The sequence below is a fragment of the Papaver somniferum genome, chromosome 2 (assembly GCF_003573695.1).
Source record: "Papaver somniferum cultivar HN1 chromosome 2, ASM357369v1, whole genome shotgun sequence".
Lineage (NCBI taxonomy): Eukaryota > Viridiplantae > Streptophyta > Magnoliopsida > Ranunculales > Papaveraceae > Papaver > Papaver somniferum.
In genome coordinates, this window is record NC_039359.1 from 124,316,110 (window position 1) to 124,342,428 (window position 26,319).

Genomic DNA, 26,319 nt, shown 5'->3' on the forward strand with positions numbered 1-26,319 from the left:
TACAGTTATGCTCTTACGCCTCTGATCCCAGCAGGATGCTACGTACTTGATTCCCTTAGCTGATCTCACCCACAACTAAGAGTTGCTACGACAAAAAGTCGAAGACTTTAATAAACAAATCTGTATCACACAAAAAAGTCTACGATAATAGATAAATCCGTATCCTACGAATATACCTACGAGTTTTGTTCCGTCTTTTGATAAATCAAGGTGAACAGGAACCAATTGATAAATCGGACTTATATTCCCGAAGAACAGCCTAGTATTATCAATCACCTCACAATAATCCTAATCGACGCAGCGAAAAAAGATATTGTGGAATCACAAACGATGAGACGAAGTGTTTGTGATTACTTTTCTATCTTGCCTAACGGAGATATAAATATCAAGCCAATTATTACAATTGTACTCTTAATGATAGAAGATGCAAGATCAGATCACACAACTACAAGAAAAGTAGTATCGGTCTGGCTTCACAATCCCAATGAAGTCTTTAAGTCGTTAACCTGGTTTTAGAAGAAGAAACCAAAGGTTACAGGAGAATCGACTCTAGCTATGCAACTAGTATCACACGTAAGTTGTGGAGATTAGGTTTCCCAGTTGCTAGAGTTCTCCTTTATATAGTCTTTCAAATCAGGGTTTGCAATCAATGTTAGCTTGGTAACAAAGCATTCAATATTCACCATTAGATGAAAACCTGATTAGATTCAAGCTAATATTTCTCAACCGTTGGATCGAAAACTTAGCTTGTTACACACAAACGAAATGTCCAATTTTGGGTTTATGTAGCCGTTCCCAAACATTAACATTTGTTGGTTCAACAATAGTTAACCAAATGGTTAGCCATATGATCATTTTCATATCCACCATATTCTTCTTCACCATAACTAGGTCAAATGACTCAAATGAACTAGTTAGAGAGTTTTTCAATTGCTTAGATCTTATGTAACTACACAAGACACAATCGAAGCAAAAACGGTTTGATTCACTCGAATCGGTTCATGAACTTTATAGCCACGGTTTGCAAAAGCATTCCTTACTTTATATAAACATTAGTTCAAGAACAACCGATTTTAGATATAACCTGCTCAACTTCGCGGACTGGGTTCGCGGACTTAAGCTCACAGAAGGAGTTCACAAACTCCAGCAGAAATTCTCGGGTCGAGAATTGCGGACTGAGTTCGCGGACTTGGCTCACGCCACATTACGTTTCTCTTGATCAACAAAGTTCGCAAACTTTGGTTCAAGGAATAAGGACTTATACATATATGTGTTTCCACAACAATGCTTATATCCTACCAATGGTTGTGTAATCTAAACTCTCATTTCAATCATTGAAACATTCTCAGAGGACATTATATAACCGTTATTCAAAGACCATTTTTCGTCAGAGCAATTTCCAAAGTGATTGAAACATAACATGACATTCGTCACTAGGTAAAGATGAATTTGGCTAAAATGAAAGCTTACCAACACATATTTCGAGAAATAGATAGGCGAGTTACACTCGGCTCGAAATAGCAAATGTGTATAATGAAAGTCTATATATCAAAACGACTTTTATCTCAAGAATAGGAGATATAGTAGATAGACTTTTGAGTGACAGATAAGTTCAAGTCTCCACATACCTTTTAGTCGATGAAGATCCACCAGTTCCTTGAGTGGTCCTTCGTCTTGTATGATGATTTCCATGGAGTCTTGAGATCAACTACACTTTCTATCCTAGTCCGAGACCTTTAGCTATATAGGCTAGAAATCAAGACTTATAGTTTTGATCACTAACATTGAGAAACATGCTTGAGATAGCAACGCATGCGAGTTCGACCGAGCAATGCTTTAATACTTTTCATTTTTCTTGCTCAGATTTGGTCCTTTTGGACCAGATCTGAGCAAGGATTTCCTTTTCATTTCTAGTTTTTGGTAATATTTTATCGAATAAGATGTTTTTACATCATTTTTTGTGTCTTTTGACATGTTTCTTCGCCGTTTCGGGGTGATTTTTCTTCGTCGTTGTGGGGCGAGTTCTTCGATCTTTGATGGCTGGTTCGTGGCTTGCTATTCTTGATTCAAAAACATCAACGTTTTGATCTACAAGTTTATCGGCAAAATACTCCTTCCTTCCAGGAGCAACTCTTTTCAAGGATGAATACAATCAAATCAAATGGTCGGAATTATTTACGGAATATACCATCATTTCTCCCTTATACATAATCAAACATTGGGTATCTCTGCGGTTTATTTCTCTTTCTCTTCGTGATCTACCTGTAGTTGATATCCTTATTTGTATTAGGGTATTGATTATCTTGATATTTTTTTATGTATTTGATGTTTTTGTTAATCTCGTAAGGAACATGTATTCATTATTTTGATTTGAATGAATTGAAATTTGTCGATTGACCCAAAAGAAAAGACATTGTGGACAAATTATTGTATCTCAAAATTGCATCCAACACTTTCATAAAAAAAGTATAGTAATAAATAACATAAAGATCACCCAAAATAATTGGCAGACTAATAGATTCACAAATGCTAAACATTATGGACAAATTATTGTATCGCAAAATTGCATCCAACACTTTCATAAAAAAAAAAGTAGTAATAAATAAAATAAAGATCACCCAAAATAATTGGCAGACTAATAGATTCACAAATAATATGTCTTTGCCCAAGTCAGCAAATTACTTTTAAACACCCATCAGCAAATAATGTACATCTGAAAACATCGGTGATATGCATGATTCCTGATTGTTTAAACAAATATTAGAAAAGACGAATTAAAATTAAGAACCTAGAATGAGTAAATTCTGACTTCCTTGGGTTCTCCACGAACAAGTTTTTCAATACTAACAGTAACCAAACCCTTCCAGTTAGACGCTATGATTTCCTCCGCGTTCGCGTTGGAGGGTAACTGATACCTCGCATGAATAACCCCAACTGATCTCCTACTGTCCTCCATCAAATATGTCCCCCTGACTCCACTTTTCTTACTACGCTTTCCCGTTATCACAAGCATATTATTTTCCTCCACCTCTACTTCAACAGAGCTAAATCCTGCCATGTTTACTACGCATTCGTACTTACCACTGTTTTGTTTGAAATCTGTTGGCGGATTATCTGTATGCGCCATATTAATTTTGTTTCGAGGAGGAGTTGAAGTATCAGAATCGTTATTCGGAGAAACATCTTGACATTCTTTCCAAGTTGATAATAGATGACATAGCATTGCCTTCTGTTTGGAATCTAAGATCTCTTTTGTTCCTGATGTAGATTCATGACTTGGTGGTGTTACCTTCTGCTTGGAATCTAAGAGCGGATCTAAGAGCGGAGTATTGGCTGTTTGTGTTGTAGATACTTTAGCATCTTCTTTTTCCTTCGAATCGTTTGAGCCGAAAAACCACTTGGAAGCGCTTGAACCAAAAATCCACTTTGAAGCGTCCATGGTTTTTTTTTTACTAATAACTTGCTTTCTCTATGAGTAGAAGATAATAAAAGCACGTCCATGTACATATACAAACGCGTATGTATGTTTCTTGGTAAACAAGAATTAACGTAATACTTGACAAACAAGAATTAACGTAATACTTGACAAACAAGACCTGCCGATAAAGTCATTACGGGGGGTGAAGTACTTAGATTTTCTCGTGGGCTCTGGCAGTCGCAGACTTTGAGGAATTCTCTTAGTATAATAATATCATGGTTAACTGGAAGAAAGTCTATATTTCAAGCCTCCTGAAGTGTTTTTTGTTTTTATTTTTTCGCTGTTTGGTCAGTGCTTGTACAGTCTTCTCTCTTTTGGGTGGTTCTTTTGTTTGTAACGTTTATTTTGATCAATGAATCCTCTTAGGTCTTAGCCAACAAGAGATATTAAGATACAAAAAAACTGTCCCCGACGAGATTTCACCATGTCAAGAGATATACCATTAAGAGGATCAGTGTTTGCACCAGAAATAAACTTGCTTCACTTTAACTTTGAAAAAGAAAGGGTGATGCTAAACATCGATAATTCATGCTATACTGCAAACCGTAGTTGCTCTTGCTCAAGTTAAATCCTTTTGAGGGTTGGTATTTGCAAGTTATACCCGGATAAGATCATCAAGGCATTTGTTTAGCTCAAGTGTAACTGTTTGAGGCGTCCCGTTGTATTTTTTTTGGCAAATTTCAATGACAATCAAGAAGTCACAATGAAGTGACAACAAGATACAAGAGGAAAAGAAAAAACCATCTGTTTAGCTGTGTAATTATTTCTGCATTAATTCTCAAAATAAGTAAAAAATAAATAAATTCTGATTAGAAAAAACAGTGCTCAATAAAACAGAAAAGAGAACAGCTAACAGTACAAGGTCACCAATAAAAAAAAAATTATAATGAAGGAACATATATAGGAAACAGAGCCTAGCTGTAAATATCTAGTTAACATATAAACTGAATTAATAATTCTGCCTACATAGCTAGTAAATTTCAGCAAGTATCTTAGGTTTGTTCGCTTCAATTCTATGAGGGAACCTCTTAACAGTAATAATAAGTTCACCATAATTACTAATTCAGTTTCAATCGCATTAAAGTTTGCATCAGGGAGTTCAACTCTTGCCTCAAACAACATAACCTTATCCAGCTCTTTCGTCAAATACGTCACATCTTCCGGAACTCCCACAGGCCCGTCATGGTTTCTCGATCTACTAATTACAAGCTCGTTATGATTCTCTTTCCGGATTTTGATATTATCATAATCGTAGTTGATTTTTCTGGGGACGTCGAGTATGACTTCGTACTTATCGTCATACCTTCCAACTTCCATCGGAGGCTGATATGTTGAATCCTTTCGGATGTTTTTAGCATTGTTATAAACTGTTCTTGAATTATTATACAATCCTGTTAAAGGGGCGGGTGGTTTCATTGGAGTGGCGGCATGGGTGATAGCAATATCCCTATTATTGGTTAGAGGTATCTTATAGGGGTTATTAATTGACTAGATTACCCTTTTCACCTCAAATGGACTAATTTATCCTTGCTTTTTTGGTTGAAAAGACTGAATTATCCTTCCCATTATTAACCCAATTGAATCTGAAAATCAAAACAGTTTTTTTTTCAACTTTACTTCTTCTCTTCTCCTCCTCTCCACCATTAAAGCTGATTTTTCATCGTCCTCTTCGATTACTCGGCGATTTGAAAAATTGATAGTCGTTGATTTGAAACTATATTAGAGATGCCGAAGAAGAAGGTTGACGAAGATTGTAGCCGTTCTAATGAACCAAATCCTCCATTAGGTCAAGAACATCAATTTGAAACTCCTCAACCGTCAAAATCAAGCTCAATGACTTATTTGAGGTATGTTTCGAAAAACCCAGTTAAGGTTTAGTCTATTGTTTGATTTAACTTAGTTTTGTATAAAAAAATAGGATTTTGGGTCGAAATTGAAACTGAAATTCGTGTATTGGATGTGAGTTACGGTTGATAATTACTCCAATTTCAACCGTAACTATGGTTTTTGTTGATGATACGGTTCGTAATAACTGAAATACCAACCGTAAGTTCTTGAATTTATGAGAAATTGTTCAGTTACGTTTTTTTTTTTTTGCAACCGTAAGTAGCTTACGGTTGGTCTCGTGTGTTGAGTTACGAACCGTACATTGTTCTGTAAGTTCATTTGGTTTCTACGGTTTGTAATTCCATCAATGTTATCAACCGTATTTGAGTTACGACTTGTAACTCAACATCCATTACCAACCGTAGAACTTTCTGTATGTTAGTATCTGGCCAAAGAAAACTTACGGTTGAAAACTAAGATAAAATACAAACCGTATTTTAGTTACGGTTGTTCTCGATACATCAGTTACCAACCGTATCGTTGATACTGTTGGTCTCGATTCACTATTTACCAACCGTGTGAGTGGTATGGTTGGTCTTTGTTCATTGGTTACAAACCGTAACTATGCAGGCTCACCATTTTGTTTTGTTTTTTGTTGTCTATATTATTTGTTTTACCCTTAGTGTAGGAAGAAAAAGAGAGGAAATGACTTAACCCCGATTGATCATACGCCTACCCCTCGCGGTGACAAGCATTTAGGTGAAGATAATAGAGGCATCCACAAGAATGAGAGAAGAAGAAGAATAGGTTTGAAATTAAGTTGAGGGAACAACCTGTGGCTGAATCTGGAGTTGAGCTAGAAGGAGTGGAACATAATGATCAAGAAGAGGTCGGAGTCGAAACTAACCGTGAAGGCAACGAAAATGAAATTGTGGAGGAAGAAACTAATAATGATGAAGATGAAGAAGAATTTAAAGGAACCGATGATGATGGAGGGGAGGAAGAGGAAGCAAATGATGAAGAGGAGGAAGATGAAGAAAATGATGAAGAGGAGGCCGATGAAGAAAAAGAAGAGGAAGAAAATGATGAAGAGGTAGAAAATGATGAAGAGGTAGAAAATACCAAGGGAAAATAGGTAGTTGTAGCTGCACCTCCAAGGCAAAAGAAAGAAAAGAAGCCGAGAAAGGAGCCCGCACCGAAAGGGATGCATATTCCTAAAGGAAAAGATTTGTTGTTGCCACCGAAGAAGAATAAAAGACCTTGAGGCGAGGCCCCAGATAAGTCTTCAATCTTATTTGGTTATACCGGTTCCTGGTCCGCAAAAGTCTGTCAGACAAGGGTATTATCTTGTTACTTTTCTTAAAACATTCATTATTTTGATACATTTTGTTTGTTTATTTCAGTTCACCATAATATGCTTATATTTTTGTATATTTGTTTTCTTAGGACCACGCAAGATCCATTAAATTGCTCATGCGTCAAAGGGGTAAACATTGGCCATTAAGTCAAGAATGTGCTTTGGTTCGCAATCTAGTGGCTAGTACAGGACTAGGGCCTCGAATTCTTCACCTTCAATCGGAGTATGATAGTGTTGTGGTCTCTTCCTTTAGGGAACGATATTGGCTTGAAACCGATATGTTTCATCTTCCATTTGGAGAGATGACAATAACACCGGACGATGTGAATCAAATTATTGACCTTGAAGTTGAAGGACAATCTGTGTTTGAAGGTTTCGACAACAACATGTCTTGGACTGACCTTTATATCCTTGTTCAAGAAACACTTGGGTGGGAGAAAGATGAAACTGAGATGGAGTTTCAGTTGGCTGGTGGTTATGACCCTGCTGAACCACATAAACCAAAAATCATCAAAAAGCTATTGTTGAAGAATCTGAGGACCAAGTTTGAAGGAACAGCATCAAAGGAAAGGGAAGGTCAGGTGATGGATGAAACAACAGTTAGGCGTACAGCCACAGCGTATTTGTTGTATTCTCTTGGGACCGTATTCTTTCCCGATAACTCGGGAAATAGGGTAAATGTTCATTACCTACAACTGTTGAAGAATTTGGACAACATCAAAAACTATTCGTGGGCCATTGCAACCCTTGCATATTTACTTGACAGCCTAAGAAAGGCCTCTAGGGTTGGAGCTACTGAAATTGCCGGGAATGTTGCGCTTCTAATGGTAAGTTTGGTTACATTTTTCTTTGTGTGTTATATTTTTAGTCATGTGTCAATTGTTTATACTTAATTTATTCTTTAGGCATGGTATGACCACTTTCCGAGCCTGAGACCTCCTACTGAGTGGGAAGAACATGATTATGGTCCTACGGGAAAGAAGTTCAAGTTCACTGGCATACAACTAAGGAACAAAGAGGAGAAGCTCATTCAAATGAGGGAGAAAATAGATGCTTTCTCTGTTGAAGATGTTATCTTTGACCCTTATTTGAGGATTGAAAATGGAGTTGATGTTCGTAGGTTCACAGAGACCGCAGGTTATAATGGACCATTGTATCATCCCACAAGTTACGTTATGACCAATCCTCGTCCAACTCTACGCCAAATTGCTCATATTAAACAAAGGGTTGTAGAGGAAAACTTCAAATTATCCAAGCAAGGATCCGAGACAAAAGTCCCCACCATTGTGCTCAACTACAGGCCAACTCCAACGGTTGATGCTTGGAACAACCGCCATGAAGAAAGATACCAACTCGCAGCGGGAGAGGCAATTCCTTGTAACAACACGAAAGAAGCCACTGCTGATTACATGGGTTGGTATTCTCGTTTTGGTCATCCATATGTGATCAATAATGATCCGGAGGCCCAACCATATATTCAAGAGGCTATGGCTCAAAGGAAGGCGGTCGACGAGACTAAAGAGAAAAAAGGTCTATTTGGTTTGACTTAGAAGAAGTTATATTTCATGTCGGTACATAATTTTTTTATCCTCATGACTTTGGATTTTAATATTAATGATTATTATGAAATAATCTCTTAACACTCTTTTTAATATTCATAGCGAATGTGATAGTTCCGTCTATATCGGCCATTTTCATCTCTAGGTGGTGGTTTAGGCACTCCTTTTATATATATCGTATCCTTATCCTTCTCACCGCTTGACCGATTTTTTTCAACCATCGGACTCTTTCCATTGTTCCTTGCTAATTGTTTAACACCAACTTTACCAACAAGTCTTTTTATTGAACTATCTTGGGAGGAAACCTCGGGACCGACATAGGAACCTTTACCTTTAACTCCATCATTTGTTTTCCCACTTTGTTGTTGTTTAGAGCGAAATACCGGACCTTTTTCTTTAACATCAATTTTGCTTGTTGCACTTTCTTGAGTAGGAATCTCGATACATTTTTGTTGTACATTTAGAAGGCTTGGTTCTCCTTTATCCGCTTGACCTCTTTTTCGTTTGTTTCTACCTTGAACATCATCTTCTTCCATCTCATCCTCCGCTTCATATTCCTTTCTCAACCATTCATAACCCGAAGGATCTCTTTTCTTTGATTCTTCCGCCAATTCCCTTGCTTTTTTATTTCCTACGTACCTCTTTTTTTTGGTAGGAGGCCTCCCCTTACTCTTCCCCTTTGGTGGTTCCTTGATATCATACCTAAATTGTGGATATACGAAATCTCTCAAGTTACTCAACCATATTTGCCTTTGTCCTTGGCTTAGTGTAGCATATTTCTCGGCTAGAGCTTGACCAATCTCGGTATCGGCAAACGTTCCTCCAAATTTTTGATCAAAAATTGTTTCACAGAATGATAATTGTTTCCAAAAGGGATCAACATCTTGAACCGGGATCACTTTGTCTTGGTATGTGGCTATAACATGCCGACATGGGAGTCCCAAACTTGTCATGTTTGGATAAACACACTCTTCTTCATAATCCCCCAATTCATAATGTTATACTTCATACATTATCTTATCAATAGCGCGGTGCGAAACTTGATGTGTAATTCCCCTTAGCCACTTATTGTCTAACCATTTGGTGTATTGTTTACTTCGGGTTTTTTCAAAAGACTCCGTAACTCTATCGTGATCACGGAGGAAATAAGAATCCATGGCTTCGAATAGCGTAACTAACCCACCATTATAACTATGAAGTTTCTTCTTCAACCGATTGTGAGATGACTCCGCCGTACTTGTAGCTTGGTTATCATAGTGTCTATATTGGTTAGTGAACGCCGATACGAACTTCTCTTTGTGCGGATCCAACAAATTATCCAACAAATACTTCACAACACTTGGATAACCTATTTTCCAATGAGCCACTAACATACGAGCTCTATTCTCATATTCATCCACGGTGATAGAATAGGTCAAGGCTCTCCACTCCGTTTTGAAACTTTCCCATTTTAGTTCCGCCAACTTGTCATTCTTCTTAAATTTCTCTTTGACATCCTTTTGTTGATGTAACGGTAGTTTCTTTATTCTATCAATTTCGCTTTTTTTGGTTGGACGGACAAGGCGCATGCACTTAGTTTCAATTCTTTTTCACAAGTGGAACGTGCAAAGAAGGTTATGAGCTTCCGGGAAAACCCTCCTTATTTCATTCAACAAAGCTTGTTCCTTGTCGGTAATAATCACCTTTGGAGTATATCCCTCTACGTAGAATAGCTTCACTTGGTTTAATGACCAAACATAGCTCTCTTCGAGCTTATCTTTCAAGAAGCAAAAACCAACACTAAAAGGAGCATTGGTAGAAGTTTGCCCGACAAAGTTCAACAACGGCATCTCAAACTTGTTGGTTTTGTATGTACAATCCATTAGAAGGATTTGATGAGAGCACCGTGCCAACTTCACAAACTTAGGATTAGCCAACAAAAGATGTCTTATTCGTCCTTTCTCATCATCATCGTGGAAAACCGAGTAATTATTCGCCTCCCCCAAATGCCTTAATTGTTGCATTTCGTTCCTTTGTTCTCATTTCTTAGCTTTCAATTTTTTTCTTGCGTTGTAGATGTTAGCCAAAGTAGAAGCATTTTGTGGGTTTCTTTCCTTTAAGTGAGCGAGGATATCAACGGGTTTCATACGAATTTGTGTCAGTGACTCTACAATCTTCTCTTCTTCTTCGGTAAGGCGTCCAGCATATGAATGTGATAGCAAACTCTCCGGTATAGGGTGGTTATGACTACCGCATACAACTTTCTCCAAAAACCACCTTTTTGTCGCGTTCCTTTTAAATTGAAGCTTGAAGGGGCATCGGGTCTTCTTAGTGAACGTAGTTTGCTTCCTCTTTTCCTTTGCTACTTGCACGGTACCCTTTTTTGCATGACTTCTATGTTGTCCACTACACTCGCAAACCATTTGAAAGTCACTTTCACTAGTGGTACCATTACAAACTATGATACACATAATCAACTTGCCTCGTTCTCTAGCCCAATACTTTGCATCATCTTTTTCCTCTCATGTCTCCTCGGTTAAATAGTGAGAGATAGAATCTTGCGTGAGAAGTTGATTTGCTAAAGGTTGTTCATCCATTAGGGGAGGTACACTCACGATCTGGACAACAATACACCCACATTAGTCTAAACAAGAACAAAACGAAAATATATATAAAGTTACGGTTGGACACGACAAGGAAATACAAACCGTAACAGAGATGCGGTTCGTAGTTACAATCACTTACAAATCGTAAAACAACCACGGTTGGTAGTGGTCCTCCCGTAACAAACCGTAAATAGGGTGAAATGAAAATGAAAACATACAGATCATTATACGATCGGTAAAAAACACAGATCACAAACCGTAACACAATTACGGCTGGTAGTTATTTACATATTACCAACCGTAAGAAGTGCAGTAAATACTGCCATGCACATGATGAGTTACGGTTGGTAACTACTGAAGAACGTAACCAACCATACTGAAATTACGGTTCGACTCGAAAATTTTATACTAACCGTAATTGGTATTACGATTGAGTTTTTCCCCAAATTGAACCAGTTACGGTTGGTATTGGAAACTTTACGAACCGTAACATTCAATTACGGTTGATAACTATCTAATTACCAACCGTAAGTTCTTCTGAAATTTTTTAAAATTTGATTTTTTTTACGTACTTTAGAGAATTTTAAGCAACAAAAAGCTAATGAGAACTAGTTTAGCAGTATACCTGGTCATTTTCAGTTGTTGGTTCTTCACTTTATTGGCTAATTTCTTCAATTGGTTGAGATTGACCTTCACTATGGGTTAAAACATCTCTACCATCTAAGAAATACTCCATATCAGGATCTCCATCAAGGGTACGTAGTATTTGTTTTCTCTATCGTATAGAGATTTACCCATCTCAAATTTGCCACTAGAATCATTCATTTTGGTTGAGGGAATCAAAATTTAGGGTTTCACAAATATCACATAAGTGTTCTTTTTCTTCTCCTCTAAATTTTTTTTTATAACTCTAAAAATCTGATTTTGGAGTTATTATAAGTGAAAATTAATTAACAACACCAATCTTGATTGTTAATAATAAGGGTTGATTGGTCATTTCCATATTTTTTTTGATAAGGGGCACTTGAATTACCACCTAATGATCCTTTTTGTCTTATTAGGTTTGCCGCCACTCCAATGGAGCCACCCGCACATTTAACAGGTGACTTATTATAAGCTGTTTTTGAAGATGATTCGGATGAAGATTTGAAAACATCACTACAATCTTTCCGGCTTGCAGCAAGTTTATCACAAAACGTCTTTATATGATCACTGTCGCCTTCCATGGTTTTTTTATATGAAACGAGAAAAGATGAGAGTGAATAATTACAAAGAACTCTTGTATGTGATTCATTGACTTGATAAACAAGCTAGAACAATTTATTGGGTAAAGTGGACGGATAACTTAATGGGCCTCGGAGAAGAAGGGCCTTTGCCACAATTTTCAGAATACAGCCTATTTGTTTGTATCTGACTCAACATCTGGATCTGACTCGGTACGAGTCAGATCGTTTTTTGACATATCTGACTCGTGGACACTGAACTAAGATCTGAGCATATAAGCTCATTGAACCCTCAAAACTCCATCTTGAGCTTCGAAATAGAAGCAACAAATATCACTTCATTTTATACACTTCATAAATACTGCTTACAATTTACAAAGAACCAATGATCAAATTAATTCACCTGGGAGAGGAAACTACTAACATTATTACTCCTAATCCAAACCAATTAATGCTTGGATGATATATATTGGTAAATAAATTTTGCCGAAGAAGAAACCAAAGAATTGATTGGCCTCCAAAATCTGTCTCACTAAATAGAAATCTAGCCGGCTAAGATGGGATTCCTTTCTTCATCAATATCGACCATAAGAACATGCTCAGGATTTGAACCACTAGGTCCTTCAGAGTAAAGAGTTGGGAGATATGCCCTGTATGCAGGAAGGTATCGCGAAACAAAATCCATAACCTGCAATGGAAGATAAAAACACTTAGTTTCGATAAACAAAAAATTTGAAGTTTGCAGCTATAACTTGATAAGTGTCCTTGCAACACTTCTTCATTCTGAACCAATTGTCACTGCCTTGCAAAGCCCAACAAGCACTGATTTATGTTTAAGGTAAATTTTTCCACGCGAATGAACAATATCCAAAAGTTAGGACATCCTCGCAACTAATCAGATTTCTTACAAGTTTATTAAGCTTACTGCTTCATTTCTCCTTAAAAACGATAAAATTATAACCAATATTGAAGATTCAGTTTTGCTACAATAGATTTCTGGCTTTAAGGGGTTCTAGAGTTATAAAACAACCCAAATTTCCAGTGAGCATCTCACATGTGAACACTGTATCAGAGTTGTGTCTTAGGCGGTGTCGAAAGAATGATGCCAAGGGGTCCTCCCTCTAAGCAAATTTTTTTTTTGGTAAGCATTCTTCACTATTCTTACCAATTGGGTTAAAGCTAGTTAAAGAAAAAGAGTTGTTGGAACCCCACCTCTTCGTCAGACATTCCAGCTTTGCCGTCCTCTAACATGGCATGCTCTGCCTGAAAACAGAACAAATAAGTTAAGATTAACTTATATAAAGAAGTATCTCAAACTCAAATTGAACTAATTTCCGTTATCTGGAGTATGTTAGAAACATGATAAATAACAAACCTGCAACCGCCATTGATAGACACAACTTGGTTCTTTAATCTTGATTACTATCCATGACTTAATGAACTTATCCCAAGCTTCATAATAAGCTTCTAGACGCTTGTTTACGATTTCCAACTGAAAAATAAAGTGAAGGCGCAATTTTAGTTAATCAAGCAACCCCTTCTCATGTAATAGACTATTGTAAAAATATATGTGATGAAAAGAAAATCATATGCCCTCAGATTACGGAAGTTAACTACGTTCTCAGAAATTGAGTCTATTTTGAGGAGGACTACAAACCTGTGGATCAACAGCTTTGACGACTTCAACTGGAAGAGGCTTGAAGCCAAGCATCCAGCCTTCAAATAAGACTACCTGTAATGGCCCTTCAACCTCTGGCCAGTTTGAGGGATCATCTCTGTCACCCTTTCCACCATATGCAGACTGCAAAAGAATCCTTGGCTCAGTAAGTTTGCCTCAGAAACATAGATGTATTTGAGGAAAACATGAATTATTACGGTAGTGATTCTTGTAAACACTTACTTTATCGTATCGCGGTAACTTCATCTTCATACCTGAATAGAGAACCAGAAAAAACATTAGAAATACTTTGATTTGAGCAAACTAGACCCGATGTACAGAAAAATACATGAACAAAAAAGGGAATTAATAATTGGAATTTTACCTTCTTTAGTCATTTGGGTTAGGGCTGTGAGTGTCTCAACTGAGAGCGGAAGATCATGACTTCCAGCGTTTCCACGAAGCTGAAATGGGAATCCATAAATTGTTCATAAGCACATCTATTCCAAAAAAGTTACAGGATTAATTATGCTCTAATAACTACCTCTAGTAATAGATTTCCAGGATTCTGCTCTCTTAGATTAGCCTGATCCTCGGCTGTCAAATAGAAGTCGTCGATCGATATTGTTGCAGATTTCCTGATATTCAAAGAAGTTAGAACTTCCATAGTTGTCATAATTGAACTAAACTTTCAGGTTAAACTCGACTTTGCTAATTACCTGCCACTTGCCCCGAAAAGAAAGTTGAGGGCCAAAACAAGTGTGGTCTTCCCACAACCTTGTGGTGCACTAAACCCAATCTGCACCCAAAAAAAGAAAGGAACTATAACAACTCCGAAAGCGTTGACAATAATCAAGATAAACGGATCGAACAGAACACATACCACTAATGGAGGAATCTCATCACCCTCTTTGTAGGATGCTCTATGTTCAATGATCTGATCTTCGCACCAAATGAAGACAGGAATATAGTAGTGGTAGACCCTGACCTTTTGAGGATGTGTCAGATTAAATTCATTGAGCTGAAACATTCTACAAATGTATCTACCACATTCTAACCACCTATCAATTGAACTTCCAATCTTTTCAGGGTCTAATTTCATTTTTTCAATAAGTGGACCTGAACATATAAAATCAAAAAGATCCTGCACCGATGCAACTTTAGCAGGTGATGTCGGCAACACCGAATGCAATGGACTGGGGCCAATTGGCCTGCATCCATTGCTGGATACAGGGTTGTAAGATGCTGAATTGGAATTATCTTGCATCCATGAACATCTACTAGTTAGAGAAGAACCTGCAAAAAAAAAAAAAAATCACCAAGGATAGTAAGCATCTGTTGAGACAATAGTACAGGTACCATAAATCAAAAAGGCCAAAATGATTGGTAGTGAGAAATAGGCCAAAAGGGCTTTAGAAGAAAATAAACAAAATTCCAAATTCTACTTTTGTCATGTTTCTTTTCTCCTTTTCCCCTAATAAAGAGACTTTGACATGACAGAAGATCACTAAACATGAACCACAAAGTTAGACATTCAAACTACTGGCCTACAAATTCTTCAACACAAAATCATGATAACAAAGAGAAATTCTCCAACACACATAAAAAAATTAAAAAAGTTAGGGCTTTTTTCAATTAAAATCAAAATAAAAAATTCAATTCAATTCAACTTTCCAGAAATTTCATGCAGAAATGATGAAATTAGAATTGTATGGAAATGAAACTAGCATACCTGAATTGTGGGTCGACATTGAATATAAATTTGGATTAACAGAACAAGAACAAGATGATAAAGAAGAAGAAGAGGAATTGAGCTTATAGAGATTCGTATTAATTGTTGTTGGAAAAGAGAATGAATTGAAAATGTTAACATGATGATGATGAGAAAAGTGGTGTGGGTATTTATAAGGAGATAAAACCAAAGAAGATGAAGAAACAGTCGGCGAAGATAAAGTCGAGGATGACTGAGATAAGATGTTCAACATTGCCATCGTCATTACCACCTCCTCCTCCTTTATCTCTAAGACACTAAACTTCGGACGAAGCTTCTCCTCTTCTCTTCCTTCTGACTCTCGCTGTGGAACTGACTGGACTATAACTAACTCTACTACTGTCTTCCACGAATTAAGCGATTCATTCAAATGAGACCTGCACGACACTTAACCGTTTTAGTCTTTGAGGTCTGGTTTGTAATTTGTAATAATATTATCTCCTCTCCTCCTCCTCATGTTTGTTGTTGTATTTGTTTTGTATTCAAGGACACATGTTTAGGTCAACCAAATCTTCTACCGGACTACCCTTATCCTTTCTATTTTTTTCAACGAAATGAGTGGGTGTTTTGTCATGTATGCACACGGTACACGTACACCGTACACATACTTATTATAAATCAGCGGTACTCATGGTTTGCCACATAGCCGTATCGGCCAAAACGTATCCCTAACTGTATCGGTTGATACACCTCATGGTTTACCACATAGCCGCATCGGCCAAAACGCATCTGTAAATGTATCGGTTGATACACCTCGTATCAGCGCGTATCGGCTGGCACCTATAGATACCATGATTTTCTGTATTTATCTTGTATATACTTATTCAAGATTTTCGGGTTATTAGTACTCCAAGATATCAGTTTTGAATCAGTTTAGTACTCCAAGATATGTTTCAAGAAAATAAATAAATAATAAAAATCAGTTTTGTATTTATAGATATCAACCGTATTTGTGCTGGAAAATTCTTATTATGTATCCGTAATATATCGGCCACACTTGTTATAAATCAGCCTGCTCATGGTTTGCCACATAGGCGCATCGGCCAATACGTATCCGTGAACAGATCAACCGTTACAAGGCGTATCGATCCATATAAGCTGGCACGTATATTGATTCAAGATCCTCGGTTTATTATTACTCCCAGATATCAGCTCTATATTTCAGCTCTGTATTTGCGAATACAAAGCGTATTTGTGCCTTGTCAATCCGTATATACTGATATTAACTGATGCGCAATACAAAAAGCATAGCATGCTCAAACTATTGCACCAATTTGAAAAAATAGATTTGATCAATCCTTTTTCAGAATGAAGAATCAATGGAGTTTTAATCATATATCTCATTATCTAATCCATGACAGACGAGAAGGATTCTTTGAAAATTTATGTACCTCATGCACTTATCCTTTACAAATGGAATATGCTAGAAGAGCAAAGTCAACTGTGTACTTATTATTCAAATTTCGAAGAAGAAGTTGTTAGAGCACTACTCGGTCGAACTCGCAAGCGTTGCTATCTCAAGCTTGTTTGTCAAGTTTAGGTGATCAAAACTATAAGTCTTGATTTCTAGTCTACTTATAGCTATGTCTCAGATTAGGATAGAATGTGTAGTTGAGATTTAGACTTTACGGCGTTCATCGATTGAATACGAAGATCTACTAAGGATAGCTTGGAGGAACTTCATCAACAAAAGGTATGTGGAGACTAAAACTTATCTATCACTCAGAAGTCTATTATATTTTATCTCCTTTTGGGACTAAATCGTATAGCTATATAGACTTCTACATTATACACATTTGATATTTTGAGCTGAGTTTAACTCGCTTATATCTTTCTCGAAATATGTGTTGGAAGCTTTTTAATTTAGCTACGTTCATCATTATTCATGACGAGTTTAGATGGAAAACAGTTTATTTGTTGGAATCTAAATAATGAGTCAAAAGATGATCATGTGAAAATTTCCTTGAAACATCTTACATGATTTGTGTGAGACAGTCATTTGATGTAGACTCGGAATGTTTCGTATTGATTATTCGATCACTTGAAAATTACTTATAAGCTAATAGTTTGTGTGAGACAACTATTGTGTGGGTAAAATACCCGACGGCCACGTGTCAACATCCTAAGGGGTGAATATATGATGAGATGATGAGGTTGGAACACCGAATCATCCGTTGAGAGAAGGATTTGTCTCAGTCGATGCAACTGCAGAAACGCCACATGAATGACGCGTGTGTGTAAAGGTCTAATCTGCTCAGACGGTCAAGTCTAAAAAGCAAGACTGCATTTAATGAAGGATAAGAACATGACTTGGGTAGTTGGGCATCGTGACAGAAGACTCGGACGATCTATAGTACGACCCAGAGGCGATGGAGCACGAGGTTCTCCAAAGAAGGGAAGCACGATCCAAGGGAGAGCAAGACAACTCGGAGGGAGAACCAAGTATGCCATCACGAGGGACGGTATAGAGTGAGTCCGAGGGAGCCAGGACGAAGGATGACGCTCACCCAACTCGGACGATCAAGCGACTACGAGTTTATTTTGTCTATAAATACCAATCCGTGTACCAGGAGATGGACAACTTATGTAATCTTAGATGGTTTTTCTACAGAGAATTCCTGAGAGAGATTTGGATAGAAAGAAAGTGAGAAATCTAGAAGAGATCTGTAACACTTTCAAGGGTAAGACCTTATAATCAATAAGAAAACATCTTCTTCTCTGTGGACGTAGGTCTTCATGGCCGAACCACATTATATGCTTGTGTCAATCTTTACACTTCATGTTATTTACATCTTGTTCATGATGAATCTTGTATGTTTAAGTAGTTTTTAGTCTTTAATCTTACTTGGGTGTAGTAGTCAGAAAATATGCAGCTACATTTTGGCGCTAGAAACAGGGAGGTATGAAGATCTAATCTACCTCGCTAACAACATCTCTAAATTGTTTTCATAATCTCTGTAAGAGAAGTGTTTTCACACTACAAAGTAGATTTCTCTTGAGATGAATGAGTAGAGCTCGGACTCAAAAATGATCTTCACGATCTAAGAAGTCTAGAAGAACCTCAAGATCAACAGATCTACGTTTTTTCACTATTTTTCTTTAAGATTTCTTGTTATTTTCAATATTTGTAGAGTCTTCCTCAAGTAGCTCAGGAGAGTTGTAGATCGGAGTAAATATGAAGTTTTAAACATTTCAGTACTCAAACGATCTCCTCCATGAAAGAGCTGGGAAGAGATGCTAGTCAGTAAGCTACATAAGGAAGAAATCACCTTATGAGAGTTGAAAAAGACGAACTTTTCATGATGTTCTTCAACAAACTCACCATAATCTCGGAATCTTCTTCTTAAAAATTTAAATTTAAATCAAGGGGAGGAATTAATGAGTAGATAATCAGTCATCAAACTCAAAATTTTGTTTAAAATCATAAGTTAAAAGATGATGAGATATATTTCCTAAAATGGGAAAACGTACTCAATCGTCATAATTAGATTCTTTCCCTATAGGGTTATGACGTGTGGAAGGAGATATTTCCTCGAAAAGAGGGGACTGGAAAAATACCTTTTTTCCATCATCAACACCTCATGCAAACAGGGATGTTTTGACATTTTCACATTCTCCAAAATCTACTGCAAAGTCTTCCTGTACTAAACTGTCCAGTCTGAACTATGACTTAGTAATTGCATGTGACCTGCAAATATAGGGTCCCACTTTTCTAAAAGAAAAGACAAATAAAGTATTATTGCATATGTTACAGGGAAGGTAATGGTAACGAGACGATCTACTCGTGCGAGCCAAGGAGAAAATGGTGGAGCCCAAACAGAAGGACTCGACGATATGGAGCCAGGCGAGCCTCTGATCCCAAGCGAGGGACAACCCGATGACCAATATCGGGAAGGACTAACTGATAATTCCAGCTCCGAAGGAGAGGGAAACCCCTTCGAGAAGCGTGACGATATTCGTCTTACTCAGCCAGGAGGGTTGAGCTGCTTGCCGAGACAAGCAGCTAATGGTGAGGTCAAGAAGGACAACCCTTCAGACCTCGCCGATGCTAATGCTGTTATTGCAGCCATCCTGAAAACCCAAGAGGCACAGGATAAGAGAATGATGAACTTAGAGAGGCGCAATAGAAAACTGGAACGGAGAAACCGCAGGCTAAAACACAAAGTAACAAAGAAGGTACCACTCACCACTATTGAAGAAGTCCCGGAGGAGGAAAACCCTTTCGAGCATCTGCAAGACGACGAACGAATTAACATCCCTGACACCTCGAACGAGAAAACAGCGGATCGATTTCCTAAGGGAAGTAGAGGTGTGACCGACCACAAGGGTAGCCTATCCGAAGGGTCATCAGGTGTTGATCCCAAACACAGACGAAACAAGAACCGAATCGACGAAGTAAATATTGACTACGAGACCGAGAATCTCGCAGCCACAAACCCAAAGCGAGGGGAGAACTCGAGGTCAACTCGCTCTAAGATTGTGTCGTAAGTTGAATAATCAAACGATGATTCAGGGGGATCAAGGCATCGCCCCCATGAACCATCTTTCTCGCCCGGAAGAGCTCTGAGAAGAAGAAAGAAGGCCAAAACCAGGCGAGATGAGGACGAACTCCAAGCCCGAGTCAACCGACTCGAGGCAATGTATAGTGGCAGTGGTCATGCAAGAAGCAGGACAATCTCCCTTATCTGAAAATCTATTAAGATTGTCATTCCCAAGGAAGTGCTCCCTACCGGTGTTCACACCCCCATTCACAGGAACAGGAGATGCAATTGAGCACCTTAGGACTTATCGTATGACACTGACCAAATGGGACCACTACGATGTGGTGTTGTGTAAATTTTTCCCGGCTAGTCTAAGAGATGAAGCCCTATTATGGTATAATAATCTACCCAAAGGCTCAGTCAAGTCGTTTTCTCATCTATCCGAGCTGTTTTTAGAAACATATATTCATAATAGTCGAATCCGACCAGAAGTTGATGCGTTGTTTCAAATATCTAGAGGACCGAACGAATCGCTTCGTTCCCTGGTGACACGATGGAGAAAACTTTATGCTGATATCGGAAAGGTCCCTGAAGACTATGTGATCTTAGGTTTCAAGAATAATCTTAGAAAGACAGACCCTCTTTTTGTCCGCATGTATGAAGCCATGCCAAAAAGCTTGGGCAAATTAAGAGAAATCCAAGAGGACTACATAGCCTTGGAGGAACTCCAGGATGGAACTTATGATAAGGTGGTAAGAGGAACTAGTAGAGGAGCAAACGTGGTAGAACCACAGAACCCTCCAGTGCTAGCCCAAGGAGCAGGGAGATCCAACAATGGGTTAACCTAGTTCGACAAACATCGGGCTGGAGGATGGAAAGGAAGAGACCAGTCCCAACAGAAGAAGGGAAAGTTCATTGACCCAGTCTATACAAAATTGAATACCCCCATATCCGAGATCCTCAAGAAGATCGACAGAAAGCATAAAATCACTTATCCATGGAATAAAGGTCATTAACCAGAACGAACTAAATATAGGACTGACTTCTGTGAATTCCACTAATTTCACATCCACACGACAGACTCGTGTGGGTACTTAAAGAAGGTATTGCAAGACATGATTAATGAGGGAAAACTCCAAGAATACATTGCACAACCAACAGCCCCACCCACCACTGGGGCACCCGTACATCGTGTGGAGATCCCTCACGAGGCACAGTACTTAGGCTGCAATACCATTTCACACTCGGCGATAACCACCCCGTACGAGAAGGAAATATTACCGGAAGAATTCACAAACGAAACTTCAAAAAAGATGAAGTTTTCAGTGTAACCAGAGAACCCCCAATCGAAGATTGGATGAAGCTACCCATCAGCTTTTCAGCCTCGGAGGCACCAGAAGGAGGACAAAACCATAACGACCCACTAGTGGTCACGATGACCATCGCACTCCCCGAGCACGAGGGTGAGGAAGCGAAGACTAAAACACTACCCTGGGCAATGCCCAAGATTTTGATCACAACAAGCCTAATTTATCTAGCAAACAAAAAGCATGATGGCTCCACTTAGATTGTTTCTAGACCAACTTCTAATCCTTCGAAAGGGAATTCGTTACAATTTAAGAAAAACCCTCTAGAATCAATCCGAGTCAAAGTAAGTTGAATAGAGGCGAGGGAAGCTGCGTAGAGCTTTGATACCCAAGGCCTCACCGCATTACAAGGCGGCGCAGTCACGCATTCAACTCACAGAAACCATCATGAACTTCGAAGTATGCTTAAAAGAATAACCAATATTTTTCTAATGACTTTCATATTAAGCTCGTTACCCTATCGGTCTCGGTCTAGTCCAAATTTTAAGGATTAGTTTCGCGTAGGTTACGTGTTCCTAAGGCAGGCAAGAAGGAAACGACGATGAAATCCGATTCCTTATCTTGATTTTGCCAGGCCTTGCCCTTTACTAGAAAATTAAATCCGATTTCAGGTCCTCAACATATAAGCATACAAAATCATCCAGTAAACCCGCTGACAGGGGATTCACAGGTGTTTAGAATTCTTACCTCCCGTTCCAGACGGGGGATGAACCGTTGAAGTCGACTCGAGCCACAACTCCAATGTCGTGTACGAACCCGAGGGGCCGAGACGATATCGTAATCGTCGTCCTTCTCTGCACACAGTTTATATTTAAAACTACCCTTCCGTAGGGTTTAAAAATAAAGTCCCAAAGTTCAATGTCCGAAAAAAAAAATTACAAAAATAGAAACCTTAATTACAGTTTCTAAAAAATAAATAAAATAAAATAGAATATCTATATACAAAAATTTTCTTCTTCACTCCTTTTGGATTCCTCCTTTCTTTTCTTCTTTGGCTTCGCTTTTGTTTTCAGCACTTTCTCCCCTTTTCTTTAGCTCAGTTCCAAATCTGAAAGCAAACAAGAATTACCAAAAGGCGTAAAAAGGAACAAATAAAAAAAAACCTAAAAACAAATTTATAAACAAATCCGCGTTGGCGGCGCCAAAAATTGATATAATTTTCAATTGAGTTGTAGTAAGATGATTCGTTCACTCAGACTTGTTGAAATTGTTTTTAGGATTAATAAAGGAAAAACACTAAAAATATACAAATTATGTCACAAGATGAAGAGATGCTGAGACACGGGATTCCACTACTTTTCATATTGTTATGGTTCAGTCGTTAACTTTAGACAATATAGCTCAAACAAAAGAAGTTGTGACTCTAGTTCTTTGCCAAAAATAGATTTCATAAAATATTATTTGTAAGTTAAAAGCATGACGCATCTAAAGTATTTAGAACTAAGCATGCGGCATCTAACAAAATAACAAATAATTAATAGAAATCATAAAACAATTAAATCTATGCAAAAAGTCAATAAAAGAATTAATTCATTTACCACAATCATGAAAAGTTGCTTCCTCCGTTTTCCCAGTGATGGGGTCTAGCTCATCATGTTGTTGGAAACACGCTCAAAAATCATTATTATTGCTCAAAGGGTGTTTACAAATGATGAAAAGGGAGAAATAATTCAAAACCGGGTTTGTAACAATCATATTTGTTACAAACCAGAGAACTACGACCCTCGGCTGTGGGTCGTTACCACTATAGCATATAAGACTGTCTTGCGACTGTCGTATTCACTGTAGCATAAACGACTGCTTGTGTGGGTTAATGTTCTTCGTCTTCTAGGGTTTCTGCAGCAGCAGAACCAACTCTGCAACTCGATCAAACTCCTCTCTTTTCTTCCCCTAACTCTCCATAACCTCTCTATGGTTCCCCAGGACTCTATATATACTCGACAGGACCCCTAATTACTCCTCATAACTCCAATATATCCGGCAGTTAATCAGAATATATCCATGCAAGATTCGGGAATATTTCTTCCCTGATTTAATTCTTCACGCGTATACATCTGCAAAACTCTCTTTGTTTATCTCTGACACGGCCTAACTGGTGGCTGGATCCTTCTAAGCACACGCAAAGAACAACAAAGCTTGGGAAAATCCGTGAAATACTTCTCTCGGATACGTGTTCCTCTGTTTCACTCCATGACATGATTGAGCCAATTCTGATTCAAACGAACACCCATACCAGCTTTCTATTGTCATATCACGTCTACCCATGAAGTTTCAGCGATTGAGTTAACCTCTAACCCCTCCAAATTCCGATCGAAAAATCCACAGTTTGAGAATGAACATTTCCCGCCAAAACAAATTTAAACGAAGAAGAAAGGGTTGCCCCTTATCCAACAACTGGGGTGCGAATAGCAAAGAAGGTGCCCCTTAGTAATTGAGGTACCCCTTAACCAACGGTGAGAGTCCGAATAAGACGTGTCCTCCAAGGGTGTCCCGGGCAACTTTTCAAGCCGAAATTTCCAAAAATATTTATTTCCAAAAAATACCTACAAACACACAAAACACCATAATAAGGACGAAAACGAGTACTAACAATACGAAACATTGAGGACTAATTAGACATATAAATGTGTCTATCAAATACCCCCAAACTTATTATTTGCTAGTCCTCGAGCAAAACTAAAAAATAAATAAAAACGAGTTAATCTCGGGAGGGTTTACCAGAGGTGTACCCACAAAACCATGACTTCTACTTGGTCACAAGTATCCAAAGAGCTATGAGGACATACATATTCTCAACCTATCTCCAAGTAACTAGAATGCTAGAGAAATTAAAGGTGCCAGCTGTAAAGCTGACTAAAGAAAAGGGGAGACACATCCGCAACACTGCTAGATAAAGAGATATCCGCTACACAGCTAGATAAACATTGTAAGATGCGTCCGCTGATTTACAGCTGGATAAGATTAGGAGAGAGATAAAGATGAGAGGGACATCTGCTACACAGCTGGAATAATTACGTGTGATGAGTTAAACCAGTGCTAGAAAGATCTTGTGCCAGATTGAAAGCGGACTAACAAAGCAACCAATATGCATCTCTCTCTCATAGTACTCAGTAGAAACAACGTCTTCTTCGGCTTCAACTGTTGATGATAAACTCTCGAACCTCGTAGAACCTTGAAAATTTAACTTTTCTCCTTAATTTCATGCTTGAAACTTCCTTATAGATTTCTGCTTTCCTTATGGCCTTATTGAACAAAACGTAACGATGATTTTTTCATTTTTTTTTTCTTTCATTTTTTTTTTCTTTTTTTTTTTTTCAACACAAAAATAACAAGACAAAAATTTAAATGACCATGAGAGAAGGACTTTAGAGCTTGGATCTTCGCAACTTGGTATCATGAACTTCAACAACTTATATCATTTGCTCTTATAACTTCTTGTAACTAAGTCTTCAACTTTGATTTTTGAACTATTCTTTTCTATTGTTGCTTCTAAACCTTAAACATCTTCAACTTTCTTCATAGATTTTGATGTCGCTCCGCTTGTTGATGATGATAAGTTTCTACTGAAAGAGAGTCGTAATGCAGTAACTAAGACTACATTGTGAGGTTGCTTTGTCTTTCTGGCATTTCCTTCTGAACTACTTGCCTTTCTATCATGGATGGTTAGGTCCAACACAGTTACCCTCTAAAAGGAACAACTTCTCTCCTGAATTTCAAATATCTCAATGTCTTTTTCTCTAATGTCTCAAAAGATTGTTATCTCTAACATTCCAATTTCTATCTTTTCGGTGAGAAACAATATGTAAACTTAGCTAACCGGATACTATGTGACGCTAGAAGTTTCTCCCTTACCCCCAAACTTAAATCTAACATTGTCCTCAATGTTCTAAAGATAAAATTAAAAACATGAACAAGGAGAAACTATTACCACTTGAGGGAAAAGAAATAAGGAAGAATATTATCGTGTCGCATGAAAATGGGTTACCTCCCAAGAAGTGCTAAGTTTAAAGTCTTCAGCCAGACATTGGAAGAATTAGTCACCTCGTAGAATCGTATAGCAATAGCCGAAATAATTGTGGGTCATCTGGATCAAAAAGTGTTACCCACAAGAAGAGGAAACTGCAACAGACCAAGAAGATATCGAACATACCCTTGCTTAAGACAACTACATCTAGTTGTGGTTCAGGTTCAGGCTCTATAAAACGGTCTAAATAAAATGTTTTTATCGGTTGGATTTCCTCGAAGCTAAGATCCGGTTCAGGTATTAGAGTCTGGAAAAACTCAACTAAGAACTTAAAAACACATAACAACAACCTGGATAATTGGGGATCCTCTAAGTCAATTAGATTTGACTCACAAAGTTGACCATAATAATGGTCATTCTTAAGAAAATGTGTCAACCCTAATATCCTAAAGTAATTAGGTTTAGTCTCAAAACTTAATAACCGACACATCTGAAAATCATATGTTCCCACAATTGGAAGAAAAGTTTTTGGTGGGAAAACAAAGTCAATTTTGGTATCATAGCCTGGGTTAACCACATCAACCAGAGGATGGGTTTCTAACGACTGCGCTTCTTTCTGGACATCATTAGGTTCGGGAAAACATGTATGAAGATAATCTTGTAAGATGGTTGAGGCATAAATGTCAAGTCCTACACGAGGGAACTTTCTAAGAGTTAAAGAACATGGAGAATGATAATCACCCCCAAACTTAGAGTTTTCTGTGTCTCTAGAAAGACTAGTCACAACTTCCCTAATTTCTAGGTCATCAGATTTCTGGAAATGGTCAATTGATTCTTCTAAGTTGGGTTCATCCTCACTCATTTCTGCGAGTTTATCATCTCCTAAGACTAGTGTTTTTAAATCGCTAGATTCTAAAACAGTATTCTCAGGGTAAACTCTTTCCTCTAAACCATCATCACAATCATATAAAGGATTATCAACGGAATTTTCTAGTAAAGTCTCATTAACTAAGGTGTTAATCATAATAACTTCCTCTGATTCACTGATAG

The 26,319-nt window shown here is 37.9% G+C and overlaps 2 protein-coding genes across 2 annotated transcripts; one reads left to right on the forward strand and one right to left on the reverse strand.

Annotated features, from left to right (window-relative positions):
* Positions 1–12,328: 12,328 nt before the first annotated feature.
* On the reverse strand, positions 12,329–15,884 carry LOC113349030 (D-glycerate 3-kinase, chloroplastic-like). Its single transcript, XM_026592947.1, has 10 exons — positions 15,419–15,884; positions 14,570–14,982; positions 14,406–14,485; positions 14,231–14,324; positions 14,072–14,150; positions 13,930–13,961; positions 13,687–13,830; positions 13,405–13,521; positions 13,242–13,292; positions 12,329–12,717 (listed from the first exon to the last, which is right to left on the reverse strand). The coding sequence occupies exons 1-10, from the start codon at positions 15,681–15,683 to the stop codon at positions 12,574–12,576; spliced, it is 1,419 nt and encodes a 472-aa protein (XP_026448732.1). The 5' UTR covers positions 15,684–15,884; the 3' UTR covers positions 12,329–12,573.
* Positions 15,885–20,054: 4,170 nt separating this feature from the next.
* Positions 20,055–20,786, forward strand: LOC113351884. Its single transcript, XM_026595793.1, has one exon. The coding sequence runs from the start codon at positions 20,055–20,057 to the stop codon at positions 20,784–20,786; it is 732 nt and encodes a 243-aa protein (XP_026451578.1).
* The last annotated feature ends 5,533 nt before the right edge of the window (positions 20,787–26,319 follow it).